Source organism: Babylonia areolata, chromosome 29 (genome assembly GCF_041734735.1).
Source record: "Babylonia areolata isolate BAREFJ2019XMU chromosome 29, ASM4173473v1, whole genome shotgun sequence".
NCBI classification, from domain to species: domain Eukaryota; kingdom Metazoa; phylum Mollusca; class Gastropoda; order Neogastropoda; family Buccinidae; genus Babylonia; species Babylonia areolata.
Genome location: NC_134904.1, coordinates 1,236,100 through 1,257,797, shown reverse-complemented (window position 1 = coordinate 1,257,797; position 21,698 = coordinate 1,236,100). Strand labels below are relative to the sequence as shown.

The 21,698-nt window shown below is 46.2% G+C and overlaps 1 protein-coding gene across 2 annotated transcripts in view; it reads right to left on the bottom strand.

Moving 5' to 3' along the window:
* Positions 1 to 3,379: 3,379 nt before the first annotated feature.
* The window catches only part of LOC143274682 (N-alpha-acetyltransferase 25, NatB auxiliary subunit-like), a 53,481-nt gene continuing 35,162 nt past the window's right edge, over positions 3,380 to 21,698 (bottom strand). For both annotated transcript variants that reach the window (XM_076578564.1, XM_076578565.1), the window contains exons 19-27: positions 21,565 to 21,637; positions 20,762 to 20,804; positions 19,985 to 20,242; positions 16,751 to 16,874; positions 11,469 to 11,528; positions 8,576 to 8,673; positions 6,322 to 6,432; positions 4,855 to 5,004; positions 3,380 to 3,559 (exon numbers count right to left, since the gene is read on the bottom strand). In XM_076578564.1, coding sequence (XP_076434679.1) covers positions 3,437 to 3,559; positions 4,855 to 5,004; positions 6,322 to 6,432; positions 8,576 to 8,673; positions 11,469 to 11,528; positions 16,751 to 16,874; positions 19,985 to 20,242; positions 20,762 to 20,804; positions 21,565 to 21,637 — 1,040 coding nt within the window. In that variant the 3' untranslated portion in view covers positions 3,380 to 3,436. The remainder of the gene's footprint in view (positions 3,560 to 4,854; positions 5,005 to 6,321; positions 6,433 to 8,575; positions 8,674 to 11,468; positions 11,529 to 16,750; positions 16,875 to 19,984; positions 20,243 to 20,761; positions 20,805 to 21,564; positions 21,638 to 21,698) is intronic.

Sequence of the window (21,698 nt, the reverse complement as noted above, 5' to 3'; positions counted from 1 at the left end):
GTGCAGTGAGGAGCTCCTTCCTCCACTTCTAACTGATTACAGTCAGGTACCCCTTCCTATCTGGGTGGAGTGAGGAGCTCCTTCCTCCACTTCTAACTGATTACAGTCAGATAGCCATTCCTATCTGGGTGCAGTGAGGAGCTCCTTCCTCCACTTCTAACTCATTACAGTCAGGTAGCCATTCCTATCTGGGTGCAGTGAGGAGCTCCTTCCTCCACTTCTAACTCATTACAGTCAGGTAGCCATTCCTATCTGGGTGCAGTGAGGAGCTCCTTCCTCCACTTCTAACTCATTACAGTCAGGTAGCCATTCCTATCTGGGTGCAGTGAGGAGCTCCTTCCTCCACTTCTAACTCATTACAGTCAGGTAGCCATTCCTATCTGGGTGCAGTGAGGAGCTCCTTCCTCCACTTCTAACTCATTAGAGTCAGGTAGCCATTCCTATCTGGGTGCAGTGAGGAGCTCCTTCCTCCACTTCTAACTCATTACAGTCAGGTAGCCATTCCTATCTGGGTGCAGTGAGGAGCTCCTTCCTCCACTTCTAACTCATTACAGTCAGATAGCCATTCCTATCTGGGTGAAGTGAGGAGCTCCTTCCTCCACTTCTAACTCATTACAGTCAGATAGCCATTCCTATCTGGGTGCAGTGAGGTGCTCCTTCCTCCACTTCTAACTGATTACAGTCAGATAGCCATTCCTATCTGGGTGCAGTGAGGAGCTCCTTCCTCCACTTCTAACTCATTACAGTCAGGTAGCCATTCCTATCTGGGTGCAGTGAGGAGCTCCTTCCTCCACTTCTAACTGATTACAGTCAGGTAGCCATTCCTATCTGGGTGCAGTGAGGAGCTCCTTCCTCCACTTCTAACTGATTACAGTCAGGTAGCCATTCCTATCTGGGTGCAGTGAGGAGCTCCTTCCTCCACTTCTAACTGATTACAGTCAGGTAGCCCTTCCTATCTGGGTGCAGTGAGGAGCTCCTTCCTCCACTTCTAACTGATTACAGTCAGGTAGCCCTTCCTATCTGGGTGGAGTGAGGAGCTCCTTCCTCCACTTCTAACTGATTACAGTCAGGTAGCCCTTCCTATCTGGGTGCAGTGAGGAGCTCCTTCCTCCACTTTGAACTGATTACAGTCAGGTAGCCCTTCCTATCTGGGTGGAGTGAGGAGCTCCTTCCTCCACTTCTAACTGATTACAGTCAGGTAGCCCTTCCTATCTGGGTGCAGTGAGGAGCTCCTTCCTCCACTTCTAACTGATTACAGTCAGGTAGCCCTTCCTATCTGGGTGGAGTGAGGAGCTCCTTCCTCCACTTCTAACTGATTACAGTCAGATAGCCATTCCTATCTGGGTGGAGTGAGGAGCTCCTTCCTCCACTTTGAACTGATTACAGTCAGATAGCCATTCCTATCTGGTGCAGTGAGGAGCTCCTTCCTCCACTTTTAACTGATTACAGTCAGGTAGCCATTCCTATCTGGGTGCAGTGAGGAGCTCCTTCCTCCACTTCTAACTGATTACAGTCAGGTAGCCCTTCCTATCTGGGTGGAGTGAGGAGCTCCTTCCTCCACTTTGAACTGATTACAGTCAGGTACCCCTTCCTATCTGGGTGGAGTGAAGCGCCTTTCCCCAAGGAAGCAGCACCATGCTGACATGTGGCCTCCAACCCTGATTGCCGGATCAGAAGTCACACACCCAACTGACTCCGCCATGGTGTCTGCAGTGGAAGGGCAGCTCCCATCATCCAGCCAGTCTGGCACACACCTGACACAAAGGGGGAAGTGTGCAGCACACAGAGGGAATGGAGCTGAGGAAACCTGGCTTTCTCCTGGCAGAGAGGGGCAGAAGGGTGGAGGAGCTGAGGAAACCTGGCTTTCTCCTGGCAGAGAGGGGCAGAAGGGTGGAGGAGCTGAGGAAACCTGGCTTTCTCCTGGCAGAGAGGGGCAGAAGGGTGGAGGAGCTGAGGAAACCTGGCTTTCTCCTGGCAGAGAGGGGCAGAAGGGTGGAGGAGCTGAGGAAACCTGGCTTTCTCCTGGCAGAGAGGGGCAGAAGGGTGGAGGAGCTGAGGAAACCTGGCTTTCTCCTGGCAGAGAGGGGCAGAAGGGTGGAGGAGCTGAGGAAACCTGGCTTTCTCCTGGTAGAGAGGGGCAGAAGGGTGGAGGAGCTGAGGAAACCTGGCTTTCTCCTGGCAGAGAGGGGCAGAAGGGTGGAGAGACAGAGAGAAATGGTAGTTGACAGCTCAGACAGACAGTTACAGAAGAGGTTCCGCCCCCCCACCCCCAACCCCCTCCACCCCACACCCCCAACACCCAGGTGAAATCAGCCCTTCAGGGAAGATGTGAAGGAACAGAGACGTGGCACAGAAACAGGAGGAAAAGCATCCACCACGCAGGCCAGCAGACCGATACGACTAGCTTCCAACCCCCCTGCCTGGAACCGCCCAGTCCTCATCCCGGCTGATACTGACTGGCTGATGGAAAACGACAAGGGACAAGGGGGAGGGAGGAGGGATGGGACAGGGGGGTAGGGGGTAGGGGGGAGGAGGGGTGGGACAGGGGGGTAGGGGGGAGGAGGGATGGGACAGGGGGTAGGGGGGAGGAGGGATGGGACAGGGGGTAGGAGGGATGGGACAGGGGGTAGGGGTAGGGGGGAGGAGGGATGGGACAGGGGGGTAGGGGTAGGGGGGAGGAGGGGTGGGACAGTGGGGTAGGAGGGATGGGACAGGGGGGTAGGGGGTAGGAGGGGTGGGACAGGGGGGTAGGGGGGAGGAGGGATGGGACAGGGGGGTAGGGGGGAGGAGGGATGGGACAGGGGGTAGGGGGGAGGAGGGATGGGACAGGGGGTAGGGGTAGGGGGGAGGAGGGATGGGACAGGGGGGTAGGGGGGAGGAGGGATGGGACAGGGGGGTAGGGGGGGAGGAGGGATGGGACAGGGGGTAGGGGGGAGGAGGGATGGGACAAGGGGGTAGGGGGTAGGAGGGATGGGACAGGGGGGTAGGGGTAGGGGGGAGGAGGGATGGGACAGGGGGGTAGGGGGTAGGAGGGATGGGACAGGGGGGTAGGGGGGAGGAGGGATGGGACAGGGGGGTAGGGGTAGGGGGGAGGAGGGATGGGACAGGGGGGTAGGGGGTAGGAGGAGGGATGGGACAGGGGGGTAGGGGTAGGGGGGAGGAGGGATGGGACAGGGGGTAGGGGGGAGGAGGGATGGGACAGGGGGTAGGGGGGAGGAGGGATGGGACGGGGGGTAGGGGGGAGGAGGGATGGGACAGGGGGTAGGGGGGAGGAGGGATGGGACGGGGGGTAGGGGGGAGGAGGGATGGGACAGGGGGTAGGGGGGAGGAGGGATGGGACAGGGGGTAGGGGGGAGGAGGGATGGGACAGGGATGGGGGTGTGTGGAAGGGAGGTGTGGGGGGCGGGGGAGAAGTGGAGGACCTGGGGGAAGGGGATCAGATGTGGCAGGTGTGCAGGTATTGCAGCTTGTTGTGCAGCAGTTCACAGATCTCGTGGGATGACTGCTGGAAGCTGCGCTCCATCTTGCCGCACAGGGTCTTCTCACACTCTTTCTCCTCCTGGACACACACAGCACGCACATCGTTATACACATACTGTAATTACACACATCACTGTCACTGTACACACACACAGCACGCACATCGTTATACACATACTGTTATTACACACAACACTGTCACTGTACACACACACAGCACGCACATCGTTATACACACTGTTATTAAACACATCACTGTCACTGTACACACACACAGCACGCACATCGTTATACACATACTGTAATTACACACATCACTGTCACTGTACACACACACAGCACGCACATCGTTATACACATACTGTTATTACACACAACACTGTCACTGTACACACACACAGCACGCACATCGTTATACACATACTGTTATTGCACACATCACTGTCACTGTACACACACACAGCACGCACATCGTTATACACACACTGTTATTACACACATCACTGTCACTGTACACACACACAGCATGCACATCGTTATACACATACTGTAATTACACACATCACTGTCACTGTACACACACACAGCACGCACATCGTTATACACATACTGTTGTTGCACACATCACTGTCACTGTACACACGCACAGCACGCACATCGTTATACACACACTGTTATTACACACATCAATGTCACTGTACACACACACAGCACGCACATCGTTATACACATAATGTTATTACACACATCAATGTCACTGTACACACACGGCACACATTGTATACACATACTGTTATTACACACATCACTGTCACTGTACACATGCAGAGTATCTTCTCACACTCATGCTCCTCTTGAACACACACAAGCGTTCACACCATTATCCACATACTGTTATTACACATATCACTGTCACTGTGCACACACACACACACACACACACACACACACACAGGGTATTCTCACACTCACACTCCTGAACTGACTTAATTTGTTTTGATATCAATACTTATAAAGCGCCTATCCTTGGTCAGAGACCAAGCTCAAAGCGCTTTACAAACTCGGGGGTCATTTGCACAACAGGTTGTCTACATGGGTATAGCTGACTGACGGCTGCCATTGGGTGCTCATTTTTCGTTTCCTGCGCCATTCAATCAGATTTCAGGCACGCTAATATACATACTGTTATAACGCCCATCACTGTCAGTGTACGCACACACACAGAGCGTCTTCTCACACTCATACTCCTCCTGAACATACCATGTCACACCACTGTTATTACACACCTTACTGTCAGTATACTTACTACTAAGTAAATTCTCCTCTGGGCGCCAAAGACAGTTGACTGACACCCTACACTACTGCAGTGCTCACCTCATTGTCGGTGAGGGGGTCGGTGAGGGAGAGAGCGGAGAAGTTGAGCATGGTGAAGACAGGGTCAAACTGTGTGGACAGCTTGTGCAGGGCCTTGGCCGTGTCCTGAAGCTCCGTCACCAGGCAGGTGAACTTATCAAACACTGCTGGCTGCAACACACACAATAATCATCATTGATAATTACATAGTTAATGATGATTATATAGTAAGCTCTGTCACCAGGCTGGTGAGCTTGTCAAACACTGCTGGCTGCAACACACACAATAATCATCATTGATAATTACATAGTTAATGATGATTATATAGTAAGCTCCGTCACCAGGCAGGTGAACTTATCAAACACTGCTGGCTGCAACACACACAATAATCATCGCTGATAATTACATAGTTAATGATGATTATATAGTAAGCTCCGTCACCAGGCAGGTGAACTTATCAAACACTGCTGGCAGCAACACACACAATAATCATCATTGATAATTACATAGTTAATGATGATTATATAGTAAGCTCTGTCAACAGGCAGGTGAACTTATCAAACACTGCTGGCTGCAACACACACAATAATCATCACTGATAATTACACAGTTAATGATGATTATATAGTAAGCTCTGTCAACAGGCAGGTGAACTTATCAAACACTGCTGGCTGCAACACACACAATAATCATCACTGATAATTACACAGTTAATGATGATTATATAGTAAGCTCCGTCACCAGGCAGGTGAACTTATCAAACACTGCTGGCTGCAACACACACAATAATCATCATTGATAATTACATAGTTAATGATGATTATATAGTAAGCTCTGTCACCAGGCTGGTGAGCTTGTCAAACACTGCTGGCTGCAACACACACAATAATCATCATTGATAATTACATAGTTAATGATGATTATATAGTAAGCTCCGTCACCAGGCAGGTGAGCTTGTCAAACACTGCTGGATGGAACACCATGCACAGTTATGGCATTACAAATAATAGCAATAATTTTATGAATAATAGTTGTACATTTATATGGAGCTTTAAAATGTCTCAAGTGCTTTACAAATATCTCATTAGTCAGACACATATCACACAAAAAACACAAACACGCAAACAAACACTGCTGGCTGAAACCACACTGCACAAACAGTAGTCATGCTTCTTTTAATAATAACAGTAATAATAATGATAATAATAATAATAATATGTATTCATAATGCACTCTACCTCCCGACTACAGGGGCCAAGACTGCTAACAAGTTACGACGACCAATATGGGAAAAAATATGATTACAAAAATCAACAAACTTAACAAACAAGGCACAATAATAAAGACTTACAATCAAGAAAAAACAACAACAAAGGAATGTGTCACTGACAAAGCACACACACACACACACACACACACACACCTGCAAACCACTCCCTAACACACACACACACCACGGACAGTTCCAGAGGGGAGAGCAGCCAGTACCTGAGGGGGGTTCTTGGCCTTCTTCTTGCGGGACTGTTTGGACCAGGAGGTCTTCAGGGGGCGCAGCAGGTGGCAGCACACGCCGATCAGCGTGGTGGCGAAGGACAGCGACTGGAGGAGTCAACACATCGCACATTATCAACACAGCACACCCAGAGACTGAGGTTGAACACACCGCTCGTTATCAACACAGCACACCCAGAGACTGGACAGTGAACACACCACTCGTTATCAACACAGCACTCCCAGAGACTGGACAGTGAACACACCACTCGTTATCAATACAGCACTCCCAGAGACTGGACAGTGAACACACCACTCGTTATCAATACAGCACTCCCAGAGATTGGACAGTGAACACACTGCTCGTTATCAACACAACACACCCAGAGACTGGACAGTGAACACACCACTCGTTATCAACACAGCACTCCCAGAGACTGGACAGTGAACACACCACTCGTTATCAATACAGCACTCCCAGAGACTGGACAGTGAACACACCACTCGTTATCAACACAACACACCCAGAGACTGGACAGTGAACACACCACTCGTTATCAACACAGCACTCCCAGAGACTGAGGCTGAACACACCGCTTGTTATCAACACAGCACTCCCAGAGACTGAGGTTGAACACACCACTCGTTATCAACACAGCACTCCCAGAGACTGGACAGTGAACACACCACTCGTTATCAACACAGCACTCCCAGAGACTGAGGCTGAACACACCACTCGTTATCAACACAGCACACCCAGAGACTGAGGTTGAACACACCACTCGTTATCAACACAGCACTCCCAGAGACTGGACAGTGAACACACCACTCGTTATCAACACAGCACTCCCAGAGACTGAGGTTGAACACACCAATCGTTATCAACACAGCACACCCAGAGACTGAGGTTGAACACACCACTCGTTATCAACACAGCACTCCCAGAGACTGAGGTTGAACACACCACTCGTTATCAACACAGCACACCTAGAGACTGAGGTTGAACACACCGCTCGTTATCAACACAGCACTCCCAGAGACTGGACAGTGAACACACCACTTGTTATCAACACAGCACTCCCAGAGACTGGACAGTGAACACACCAATCGTTATCAACACAGCACTCCCAGAGACTGAGGTTGAACACACCACTCGTTATCAACACAGCACACCCAGAGACTGAGGTTGAACACACCGCTCGTTATCAACACAGCACACCCAGAGACTGAGGCTGAACACACCACCCGTTATCAACACCATTATCAACACAGCACACCCAGAGACTGAGGCTGAACACACCGCCTGTTATCAACACCGTTATCAACACAGCACACCCAGAGACTGAGGTTGAACACACCGCCCGTTATCAACACCGTTATCAACACAGCACACCCAGAGACTGAGGTTGAACACACCGCTCGTTATCAACACAGCACACCCAGAGACTGAGGTTGAACACACCGCCCGTTATCAACACCGTTATCAACACAGCACACCCAGAGACTGAGGTTGAACACACCGCCCGTTATCAACACCGTTATCAACACAGCACACCCAGAGACTGAGGTTGAACACACCGCCCGTTATCAACACCGTTATCAACACAGCACACCCAGAGACTGAGGTTGAACACACCGCCCGTTATCAACACCGTTATCAACACAGCACACCCAGAGACTGAGGTTGAACACACCGCCCGTTATCAACACCGTTATCAACACAGCACACCCACAGACTGATGATTAAGACATAACACCTCCCTGAAAATGGAGCACAAGTGCCAACATGGTGGGGGAAAAAACAGCCATACATGTCAAAGCCCAATCGTGTATACATATGAGTGACCGTGGGAGCTGCACCTTACGAATGAAGACGACGACGACGACGAAGAAGAAGAAGACATACGACACATCAACACAACAAACCCAGAGACTGTGGATGAAGACGTGACACATTATCAACACAACAAACCCAGAGACTGTGGATGAAGACATGACACATTATCAACACAGACACCCAGAGACCGTGGATGAAGACGTGACACATTATCAACACAACAAACCCAGAGACTGTGGATGAAGACATACGACACATTATCAACACAACAAACCCACAGACTGTGGATGAAGACGTGACACATTATCAACACAACAAACCCAGAGACTGTGGATGAAGACGTGACACATTATCAACACAGACACCTAGAGACTGTGGATGAGTCAGTCAGTGTACAATGTGAACAATGTGTACCTCAGTGCTGATGACCAGCTGTTCCAGCAGCTCCACATTGATGGACACACGTCCATCCTCCTCCTTCACCAGGGGCTGTGTGGATCCCTCCGTCATCCCTGTCACACACACAGCACAGTCATTTATCTCCGTCATCCCTGTCACACACACAGCACAGTCAGTTATCTCCGTCATCCCTGTCACACACACATCACAGTCATTTATCTCCGTCATCCCTGTCACACACACATCACAGTCATTTATCTCCGTCATCCCTGTCACACACAGCACACTCATTTATCTCCGTCATCCCTGTCACACACAGCACAGTCATTTATCTCCGTCATCCCTGTCACACACACAGCACACTCATTTATCTCCGTCATCCCTGTCACACACACAGCACACTCATTTATCTCCGTCATCCCTGTCACACACACAGCACAGTCATTTATCTCCGTCATCCCTGTCACACACACAGCAGTCATTTATCTCCGTCATCCCTGTCACACACAGCACACTCATTTATCTCCGTCATCCCTGTCACACACAGCACAGTCAGTTATCTCCGTCATCCCTGTCACACACACAGCACACTCATTTATCTCTGTCATCCCTGTCACACACAGCACACTCATTTATCTCCGTCATCCCTGTCACACACAGCACACTCATTTATCTCCGTCATCCCTGTCACACACACAGCACAGTCATTTATCTCTGTCATCCCTGTCACACACAGCACAGTCATTTATCTCCGTCATCCCTGTCACACACACAGCACAGTCATTTATCTCCGTCATCCCTGTCACACACACAGCACACTCATTTATCTCCGTCATCCCTGTCACACACACAGCACACTCATTTATCTCCGTCATCCCTGTCACATACACAGCACAGTCATTTATCTCCGTCATCCCTGTCACACACACAGCACAGTCATTTATCTCCGTCATCCCTGTCACACACACAGCACAGTCATTTATCTCCGTCATCCCTGTCACACACACAGCACACTCATTTATCTCCGTCATCCCTGTCACACACACAGCACACTCATTTATCTCCGTCATCCCTGTCACACACACAGCACACTCATTTATCTCCGTCATCCCTGTCACACACACAGCACACTCATTTATCTCTGTCATCCCTGTCACACACACAGCACACTCATTTATCTCCGTCATCCCTGTCACACACACAGCACAGTCATTTATCTCCGTCATCCCTGTCACACACACAGCACACTCATTTATCTCCGTCATCCCTGTCACACACACAGCACAGTCATTTATCTCCGTCATCCCTGTCACACACACAGCACAGTCATTTATCTCCGTCATCCCTGTCACACACAGCACACTCATTTATCTCCGTCATCCCTGTCACACACACAGCACACTCATTTATCTCCGTCATCCCTGTCACACACACAGCACAGTCATTTATCTCCGTCATCCCTGTCACACACACAGCACAGTCATTTATCTCCGTCATCCCTGTCACACACACAGCACACTCATTTATCTCCGTCATCCCTGTCACACACACAGCACAGTCATTTATCTCCGTCATCCCTGTCACACACACAGCACAGTCATTTATCTCCGTCATCCCTGTCACACACACAGCACAGTCAGTTATCTATTTATCTATTTCTTTTGTCTGTCAGATCTGACAAGCATGGCACACTGCTTCTTTATTCATTTCACTTGTTTTGCTGCTTCTACTTGTCTGTCATGTATGACACACTGATTATTATTTTGTTGTTGCTGCACGTTTTAACCCCCCCCCCGCCCCTACTTTTACTCTTTAAATTCTAACAAAAAGTGTTTTTCATGAAGTTTTCATCTTCTAACCAAAACATTTTTTTTTCCATATTACTATTTCATTAATCAATAATTTGTGAGAAATTCTGTGAAAGATATAAGGACTAAAATTATCACACACATACACACACACACAAATACACACACAAACAAAAAACAAAAAACCCCAACAATACACCCAATGTACTTATCCGCCGAAGTCTTCTTCTACAAATATAAAATAAACACAATACAACCAGATACAGAAAAATTACACAGTGAACTGAATAGCAAGCAGAAAAAAAAGAGAAAATTATCTAAATGAATTGAATCAAGTTTTATAGAAAACTGGTGCTTGATACCAGAATTACAGAACGTGATTTATAAAAGGAAATGCTTATGACATTTATCAAACAAAAACAACAACAACAACAAAAAAAAACACACACAAAGAGAATAAAGTAAAATATGGCCAATCAACAAAACCAAACAGCAAACTAACATTGTTTCCAAGCTGTACATAATTGCCACCTGTTGTTGTGACAGTGAATGAGAACTGAAGGAATACAGAATCTGCATACACCGCAGAGAAAGACAAACGAAAAAGGCTGGTGGTTAGTTTCAGTGTTTTACAGACAGTCCAATACTAAGCTTATATCACAGACTGACATAAGTTTGCAGTTGGGCAAAAAGCAAAGTGAGAGATGCATTATCAATCGTTTCTCCATTGCAATGGGAAATCATTTAGTTTAGTCTTTTGTGAAGAACTATCACATGACTCTCAGTTTTGCAGGAAAAATTGCACTGGCTCTTAGTGCTGCAGCCTTGGGGGCTAGTTGGTGTTTGGGAACCATCCCAATGCTGACTGTCCTAACACCCTCTTGGTGGAGAGAGTGGGGATGTTACTTGGGCAAGACACTCTCAACTACAACTGAATTCTGGCCCAGATAGTTGGGACAGCAGTTGCCTCCTCTGCTGTTCTGTTCTGGTCCTAGTCAGACACGACTGACTACCATACATGTATCGATATAGACATCAGACACTGACACTGACAGACACCAAGAAAACGTACACACCAACCACTGCTCTCTGCAGCTCACCTTTCAAGAGATCAGTGATAGGAGATTTCAAGACATCACCGTCCTTGCTTTCTGGGTTACCTGTGGATGATAAAACCACCCATGTCAACTGTTAGCAGTAATAATAATAATGGACACTTGTTGAGCGCTTTTCTCCCTAACAGGGAACTCAAAGCACTTTACAATAAACAGTTAACAAATATATACACACAAGATTACTTATAACAGGAAGAAAAAAATAATGATTTAACACATAAAATCATAAAACATTTTCAATTAAAAGACTACGCATATTACATTATCTAATCACACACACACATATAAACAAACATATTCAAAGACTATGCCTATTACATTATCTAATCACACACACACACACACAGAGTTTGCATGGCTTATAACTGAATGTCCTGTCATTTCTGTCTTCGTGTCTTCAGCTCCTTCATGTTTCATGCCTCAGTCATTAGACACACTTTCTAGTTAATCAGTGCCAGTTGTTACTTTTTCTTTCTGTGCCCGTCAGCACACAAAAGGGGAGTTCTGCACACGCTGTTCTTTGCACTGATACCCCTTCACACGTTTCCATTCTCCTGTCCTGGTGAAGCATGTGACAGCAGTGCTCTCTAGTATCAAGTGTTTGTCTATATTTTCTCCATTGTTTTGGCTTGTACTGACAAACTTTGCAGTCACTGCATCTTGTACAGTCTTCATCAGACTCAGACAAGAAATTTGCTGGTATCGCCACCGTGGCTGATTGGAGCTTAATCCCTTTACTGCTCATCTTGTCTGTCCATACTCCTGTGGTAATCCCTGCACAGGGCAACAATCTGCTGCTGGCAACTACGCTTATCTGTGAAGGGCTGTCAACTCACTGAGATGAGACAGAGCTTACATGTCAGGATGTCAGTGAAGGGCTGTCAACTCACTGAGATGAGACACAGCTTACATGTCAGGATGTCAGTGAAGGGCTGTCAATTCACTGAGATGAGACAGAGCTTACATGTCAGGATGTCAGTGAAGGGCTGTCAACTCACTGAGATGAGACAGAGCTTACATGTCAGGATGTCAGTGAAGGGCTGAGATTCACTGAGATGAGACACAGCTTACATGTCAGGATGTCAGTGAAGGGCTGTCAACTCACTGAGATGAGACACAGCTTACATGTCAGGATGTCAGTGAAGGGCTGTCACCTCACTGAGATGAGACAGAGCTTACATGTCAGGATGTCAGTGAAGGGCTGTCAATTCACTGAGATGAGACAGAGCTTATATGTCAGGGTGTCAGTGAAGGGCTGTCAATTCACTGAGATGAGACACAGCTTACATGTCAGGGTGTCAGTGAAGGGCTGTCAACTCACTGAGATGAAGACAGAGCTTACATGTCAGGATGTCAGTGAAGGGCTGTCAACTCACTGAAATGAAGACACAGCTTACATGTCAGGATGTCAGTGAAGGGCTGTCAACTCACTGAGATGAGACAGAGCTTACATGTCAGGGTGTCAGTGAAGGGCTGTCAACTCACTGAAATGAAGACAGAGCTTACATGTCAGGATGTCAAGGGCTGTCAACTCACTGAGATGAAGACAGAGCTTACATGTCAGGATGTCAGTGAAGGGCTGTCAACTCACTGAGATGAGACACAGCTTACATGTCAGGATGTCAGTGAAGGGCTGTCAACTCACTGAAATGAAGACACAGCTTACATGTCAGGATGTCAGTGAAGGGCTGTCAACTCACTGAGATGAGACACAGCTTACATGTCAGGATGTCATTGAAGGGCTGTCAATTCACTGAAATGAAGACAGAGCTTACATGTCAGGATGTCAGTGAAGGGCTGTCAACTCACTGAGATGAGACAGAGCTTACATGTCAGGGTGTCAGTGAAGGGCTGTCAACTCAATGAGATGAGACACAGCTTACATGTCAGGATGTCAGTGAAGGGCCGTCAATTCACTGAGATGAGACAGAGCTTACATGTCAGGATGTCAGTGAAGGGCTGTCAATTCACTGAAATGAAGACAGAGCTTACATGTCAGGGTGTCAGTGAAGGGCTGTCAACTCACTGAGATGAGACAGAGCTTACATGTCAGGGTGTCAGTGAAGGGCTGTCAACTCACTGAGATGAGACAGAGCTTATATGTCAGGGTGTCTGTGAAGGGCTGTCAACTCACTGAGATGAGACAGAGCTTACATGTCAGGATGTCAGTGAAGGGCTGTCAACTCACTGAGATGAGACAGAGCTTACATGTCAGGGTGTCAGTGAAGGGCTGTCAACTCACTGAGATGAGACAGAGCTTACATGTCAGGGTGTCAGTGAAGGGCTGTCAACTCACTGAGATGAGACAGAGCTTACATGTCAGGATGTCAGTCACTGTTCCTTATTTTAACTTCTTCCTCTTGGGACCACATGACATTTGTTCAGTAAAATCAACACACAGAAGGTAGTGACTGCACTTCAAACCCAGGCCACAGTGATCTCACTTCACTTCAAACCCAGGCCACAGTGATCTCACTTCACTTCAAACCCAGGCCACAGTGATCTCACTGCACTTCAAACCCAGGCCACAGTGATCTCACTGCACTTCAAACCCAGGCCACAGTGATCTCACTGCACTTCAAACCCAGGCCACAGTGATCTCACTGCACTTCAAACCCAGGCCACAGTGATCTCATTTCACTTCAAACCCAGGCCACAGTGATCTCATTTCACTTCAAACCCAGGCCACAGTGATCTCACTGCACTTCAAACCCAGGCCACAGTGATCTCACTGCACTTCAAACCCAGGCCACAGTGATCTCACTTCACTTCAAACCCAGGCCAAAGTGATCTCACTGCACTTCAAACCCAGGCCACAGTGATCTCACTGCACTTCAAACCCAGGCCACAGTGATCTCATTTCACTTCAAACCCAGGCCACAGTGATCTCACTGCACTTCAAACCCAGGCCACAGTGATCTCATTTCACTTCAAACCCAGGCCACAGTGATCTCACTGCACTTCAAACCCAGGCCACAGTGATCTCATTTCACTTCAAACCCAGGCCACAGTGATCTCACTGCACTTCAAACCCAGGCCACAGTGATCTCACTGCACTTCAAACCCAGGCCACAGTGATCTCACTGCACTTCAAACCCAGGCCAAAGTGATCTCATTTCACTTCAAACCCAGGCCACAGTGATCTCACTGCACTTCAAACCCAGGCCACAGTGATCTCACTGCACTTCAAACCCAGGCCACAGTGATCTCATTTCACTTCAAACCCAGGCCACAGTGATCTCACTGCACTTCAAACCCAGGCCACAGTGATCTCACTTCACTTCAAACCCAGGCCACAGTGATCTCATTTCACTTCAAACCCAGGCCACAGTGATCTCACTGCACTTCAAACCCAGGCCACAGTGATCTCACTTCACTTCAAACCCAGGCCACAGTGATCTCACTTCACTTCAAACCCAGGCCACAGTGATCTCATTTCACTTCAAACCCAGGCCACAGTGATCTCACTGCAGTGATCTCACTTCACTTCAAACCCAGGCCACAGTGATCTCACTTCACTTCAAACCCAGGCCACAGTGATCTCATTTCACTTCAAACCCAGGCCACAGTGATCTCACTTCACTTCAAACCCAGGCCACAGTGATCTCACTGCACTTCAAACCCAGGCCACAGTGATCTCATTCCACCAGAGTTCTGCAGTCAAGGAGTTGACATCAATCAAGGTAGTTTCACAACATTTCCACATCTAATGACAACTTTTTGCCATCAGTCAACCCTCCCCCCCCCCCCCCCCAACCGTCCCTCCCTCTCTCCCCAGCCCCCTTAATTTTCTTTATCAAAATACTACTACAACTACTTCTACCACTAATAGCAATGATAATCAGGCATCGGAACACCCTAAAGTCCAGAACTGTGAAGAACTTTTAGAAGATACAGGTCCAGGGGCCGCCCAGGCCCTGGTGGGTAAAGAGGCAATCTCGGCGGATGACGGAAGACAACTGCCACTGAATACTGATAAAGATGGCGCCCACGCTTGTTTGCAAGAAGTGCACAAAAACTGAACGAGCTGTTTAATATACACCATATATGCGCAAAAACAGAACAAGCCGCATAAGAATACCATTTGAGAATGAGATCGCACTCAATAAAAAAAAAGAAAAAAGATGGAATCTGCAGCTGCCTGAACTGAACCCCACTGCACTCTGGAGTCCCCCGATCCTCTGAAACAGCAGATCTGTGGACCATTCTGATGCCTGATAATCATCAGGTTTATCTACACAGTGTCTTACTGATTACCATGATGTCAATGACAATTCAATGCACCTGTGGACCATTCTGATGCCTGATAATCATCAGGTTTATCTACACAGTGTCTTACTGATTACCATGATGTCAATGACAATTCAATGCACCTGTGGACCATTCTGATGCCTGATAATCATCAGGTTTATCTACACAGTGTCTTACTGATTACCATGATGTCAATGACAATTCAATGCACCTGTGGACCATTCTGATGCCTGATAATCATCAGGTTTATCTCTACAGTGTCTTACTTATTACCCTGATGTCAATGACAATTCAATACATCTGTGGACCATTCTGATGCCTGATAATCATCAGGTTTATCTACACAGTGTCTTACTGATTACCATGATGTCAATGACAATTCAATGCACCTGTGGACCATTCTGATGCCTGATTATCATCAGGTTTATCTACACAGTGTCTTACTGATTACCATGATGTCAATGACAATTCAATGCACCTGTGGACCATTCTGATGCCTGATAATCATCAGGTTTATCTACACAGTGTCTTACTTATTACCCTGATGTCAATGACAATTCAATGCACCTGTGGACCATTCTGATGCCTGATAATGATCAGGTTTATCTACACAGTGTCTTACTTATTACCCTGATGTCAATGACAATTCAATGCACCTGTGGACCATTCTGATGCCTGATAATGATCAGGTTTATCTCTACAGTGTCTTACTTATTACCCTGATGTCAATGAAAATTCAATGCACCTGTGGACCATTCTGATGCCTGATAATCATCAGGTTTATCTACACAGTGTCTTACTGATTACCCTGATGTCAATGACAATTCAATGCACCTGTGGACCATTCTGATGCCTGATAATCATCAGGTTTATCTACACAGTGTCTTACTGATTACCCTGATGTCAATGACAATTCAATGCACCTGTGGACCATTCTGATGCCTGATAATCATCAGGTTTATCTACACAGTGTCTTACTGATTACCCTGATGTCAATGACAATTCAATGCACTCACTCAAGCCATTGTCATGGAGACTGTAGACATGGAGGAAACACTCCACCAGGCGAACAAATAATATGTGGTGCTTGCCACGCAGATATGTTGTGATGCGGGTTCTGTAGGGACCTTGAATGGGGTACTGTGGACACACACACACACACACACACTGAAACGTCAACACACTGAACACATATGCAGACACATGTATGCATACATGCCTACCCTACAAAATCTAACCATCACAGACGATGTAAAAACCAGGGACAAAGCGAATTTTCCACAATTCTCAGGAACATGCTATATTCTTGCAAAATGTGTTATGTGTAGTGTGCACACACACACAAAACCACTCTAGCTAACATCCCCCTTTCAGACTGAAAACAAACAACTGACATGTCTACGATGTACATCCTATAAAGTTGTCACGGTGGTACTGGGCAGACATCAGGGACACGCAGTGGTCTTTTCCTTTTCTGCAACATGCTATCTGCACTTGTAACATCCACAATGGTCGCTGATTTTACATTTTTCTGAAAAATATACAGCTATTCCAAAATAGTGGACATGATTGGATATGCACAGACAATGCTGACACTAAACTGACTAATGAAAAAAAGAAAAAAAAAAGAAAGAAGAAAAAAAGACAACATTGTGAGACACCACAACAGAAAAAGAGGATGACACCCCAATCAAAAAGACAACATTGTGAGACACCACAACAGAAAAAGAGGATGACACCCCAATCAAAAAGACAACATTGTGAGACACCACAACAGAAAAAGAGGATGACACCCCAATCAAAAAGACAACATTGTGAGACACCACAACAGAAAAAGAGGATGACACCCCAATCAAAAAGACAACATTGTGAGACACCACAACAGAAAAAGAGGATGACACCCCAATCTGAAAAATTCAAAGGAGGCTGTCAACAAATAAGAAAGCAAAAAGTAATGATTCTGATGTCACCCCGCCGCCCTCCCCTCCCCCAAAATATGGTGCAGAAAAAGGTAAATTTTGGCTAACTCTGGTCGCCTGTCTTGTACCTTCAATAAATAAACCTGCATTCCACTCCGTTTTTGTCTTTGTTTCTATCATTAATGCCTACAGCCCAGCCAAGTGCACATGCCAAGTCAAAGCTATTTTGGTTGCTTCAGAGAGAAATTACGAACAATCATAAAAACAACAACAACAAAAAAACCAACTGCTGTGTCAAGACTTTATTTGGTTCTGTTCAGAGTTATTCAAAGAAATATCAAATAATAATATTAACCCCTACACTGCCTATATGATGAGATAGCTAGTCAGTGCAAGCATGTACGCTTCACTGCCACAATGACGACATAACTCGACATCGAAATATTCTGATTTTTCCCTGGTTTGCATTGAGTTCGTCGACAAAAATACTGGTAGCTTTAGCTTGGCAAATCTTTCTAGATTCTATTCATAGTTAGAAATCCCATCTACGTCATGAGGCAGTTCTTTATTTGAATGTTTTGGTTGGGTTACTGCCACAGTGTTTGCCTGGCTCCTCTCCTTGCTCACTCAACAAAACGTCAGACTCTGTACTCAAGACATGCGATCCTGTTGCACTAAATCAACAAGACTGCTTTCTTCAGCTGATGCTCAGAAAGAATTGAAGTGTAAATTCAAAGAAGACAGTGATAAACTTTTATAGGACGATTTGATAGAAAATAAAGGAGCAGTGAAGAGAGTGGCCAAGATACGACTGTCAGTGAGTGATGCTGACTGTACAGCTGTAGCAGCCGACAGAAAGTGACCGAATTATTAACAGGACACAGTGTGAGCGATTTTCTTGGCACTCAGCCAATGCGGTCTGGTGAGAACTGGATGAAGTGACCGTGTGAGAGGGGTGAAGAGGAGAGGGGTGGAGACCGAGGGGGCATGGCCCCACATCCATATTATCACTTGGAGAAGTCACAATGTATTGTGTATCTGTCTCTTAAAAATTTTTTTTTTTATTATTGTGGTTGATCTAGTACAATTTGCGTGTGCAGGTATTATCTATTTGTCCAGAAAATATATTTTAGTGCAAATTACCTGACTAGTGTTTGTAATGAACAAGTTGAAAATGTGACCAAAAAAACCCCACTGATTTCAAAACAACAGCATGTCACTTAAAATACATAAAATGGGAAAACATCATGTGTTTTGCATTCTTTATTCATTTCCCTTTCAGAAAATATATACTTTTATGTGTCTTTCTCCAATAACAAAGAGCACATAATTTTTTGAAAATATATACCCATTGTTTGTGAAAAAAACCCGGGCAAATGGATTTCACTTAAAATCTTATTTTTGTGGCAGTGAAAGGTTTAAAAGCAAAACAAAACCCTTAGCCCTGTAAAAAAAACAACAACAACAACATCCACTTTGATAGTAACTGAGTAATACCCCCACTGTCCCCAGCACCACAGGAAGGTGGCAGAATGGTTAAGACGTTCATCTGCCGACACAATGTCTGTGAGGGTGTGGGTTCAAATCCCACTCTCCCCCTTTCTCCAAGTCTGACTGGAAAATCAAACTGAACATCCAGTCATTCGGATCAGACAATCAATGGAGGTCCTGTGTGCAGCACGCACTTGGCGCAATGAAAAAGAACCCATGGCAACGAAAGTGTTGTCTTTCTGGCAAAATTCTGTCAAAGAAATCCACTCTGATAGGTACACAAATACATATGCATGCACTCAAGGCCTGACTAAGCGCGCTGGGTTATGCTGCTGGTCAGGCATCTGCCTAGCAGATGTGGTGTTGCGTATATGGATTTGTCCGAACGCAGTGAAACCTCCTTGAGAAACTGAAACTCCCCACCACCAGAGATGCCAACCCCAGTCAAGTGTTGGTAGGAACAATCAGGAAATTTGGTAGGAACATTTTGGATTTGGTAGGATCACTTGAACTCCAAGGCACATCAGCAAACGTACATTTTATCTACAAAGCATACAAACACTTGTAACTGCTAGTCCACTCAATGCTGTTTTAATGTAAACACGTATGTGAACATCCTCACAAGAAAGCACGGTTATTAGTAACTGCCCTGGCCTCGTGCTGGACAGATCTAGAGCATCTGGGTAATGTTACAACAGGAAAGCATGTGACCATGCTATGTAGCCAAAAATGAAACTCGTCGGAACAATTCTGACATTGGCGTAACGTCGGAACTGCAATGGAGGGTAACAAAACATGGTGTAAATGGTCACAGCCGGCATCTCTGTGCACACCCCTTACCTTTGTAGGCGTGGTGAACTCCTTGGCGCAGGCCTCCGTGTGCTGGACGAAGCGGGGAAGCAACTCCTGCACCACGGCGGCCATGCTGCCCTTCTCCCCCTCCTCCACTCCCCCGCCGCTGCTGCCGTTGACCAGGGTCTCCCCGTTGTGGGGGCTGCTGCTGCCGTTCTTGGCGCCACCACCACCCCCCTCCTGCCCCGACATCACTGCGGCAACCAGGATTCGCAGGATCAGGTCCCGGCAGTGCAGCCACGCTTTCTGGGATAGAAAGAGGGGGTGTGGGGGGGAGGGGCAAAGGGAAATGGGGAGGTCAGCCATACAAAGTGGAACAGTTACCTTCCAATAGTGGAAACTGTTACTTCATCACAATTTTGCATGTTCCATAGTTATCATTCTGTATTACAGTAACAGTCCTTACTTTGTACTAGCAGGTCTTTATTTATTTTTTATATTTAGTATTTATTTATTTCTTTAGAATTTTTATTGTTGTTGTTGTCTTTACAATGTGATTAACTACAAGCTTTCTTTTCCAATAATGTAGAAGTGGTTTACTCCTTGCTCCTTATTATGATATCACAATGCTACCACTCGCTTTCGCCTCATCCTTGATACCATTACTGTAATAGTTGACATAATTGATGCTGTTGCTATGTTACAACTGGTCCAGGCTATTTATTATTAATGTCATCTTAACTCATCATGATCACTGCAATCAATAATGTGTAAACATTGATTGAATGATTGGACAAGTTGTTTTTTTTTCTTTTTTTTTCTCACCTCTTCCTTGAAAGACATCTCTTGGTATTCTGCTATCCTAAACCTGCAACAGAAAATTCACCAGTACACTGCCGAGATCTGTGTACGTTAGAAATGAAACGATCCCACTTACATACACGCCCATTTTGTAATCACACATTCAAACATCTTTCCTTCAGGCCTTAGCTTCGGATGAACATACACACACATGCACCCACACTCACTCAAACACATGCATGCATGCACACACACACACTCACTCAAACATGCACACGCACACATGCACACTGAAACACCTCTATGCTTGCACATTCCATCAGCACAGATCAAATCCCCCACACTAATGTAAACACACTCTCTCTCTCTCTCTTCCAATCCCAGTTAAAGACTCATCTGTTCTGCCAGATGCTTTGTGAATTTTTCAAAAATCCACTGTTAATCTGAGGCATTTTCTGCTCCTATGTGCGTGTGTGTGAGTATCATGAAGTATGGTCAGTCATTTGTGGGCTTGGCCACACTTGAAAGGGCAACTGCCAACACACTGTGTCAATCTTCACCAACAGAAATGCGCCAAACAAATGTCATCCATGCAATACTATTATCATTATCATTACTATCATTATTGTTCTAATTATCATCAATATTATCATTATCATTACTATCATTATTATTCTAATTATCATTAATATTATCATTATCATTACTGTCAGTATTATCAATATTATCGTTACCATTTCTCCCCTAGTTACTTTGAGAAATGCGCAATTACCAACGTCATTCATTCATTATTATCATCATTACTATCATTATTAAAACAAACTCACTGTGAGGGGGGGTCCCAGCATTCCATGGCTGTGAAATCACGATTGTCACGGAGCTCACTGAGGACGGCCCTCTCTGTCAAACAACATAAACAACAACAACAACAGTGTCGTGATACTGTCTTTTTTAAGCATTG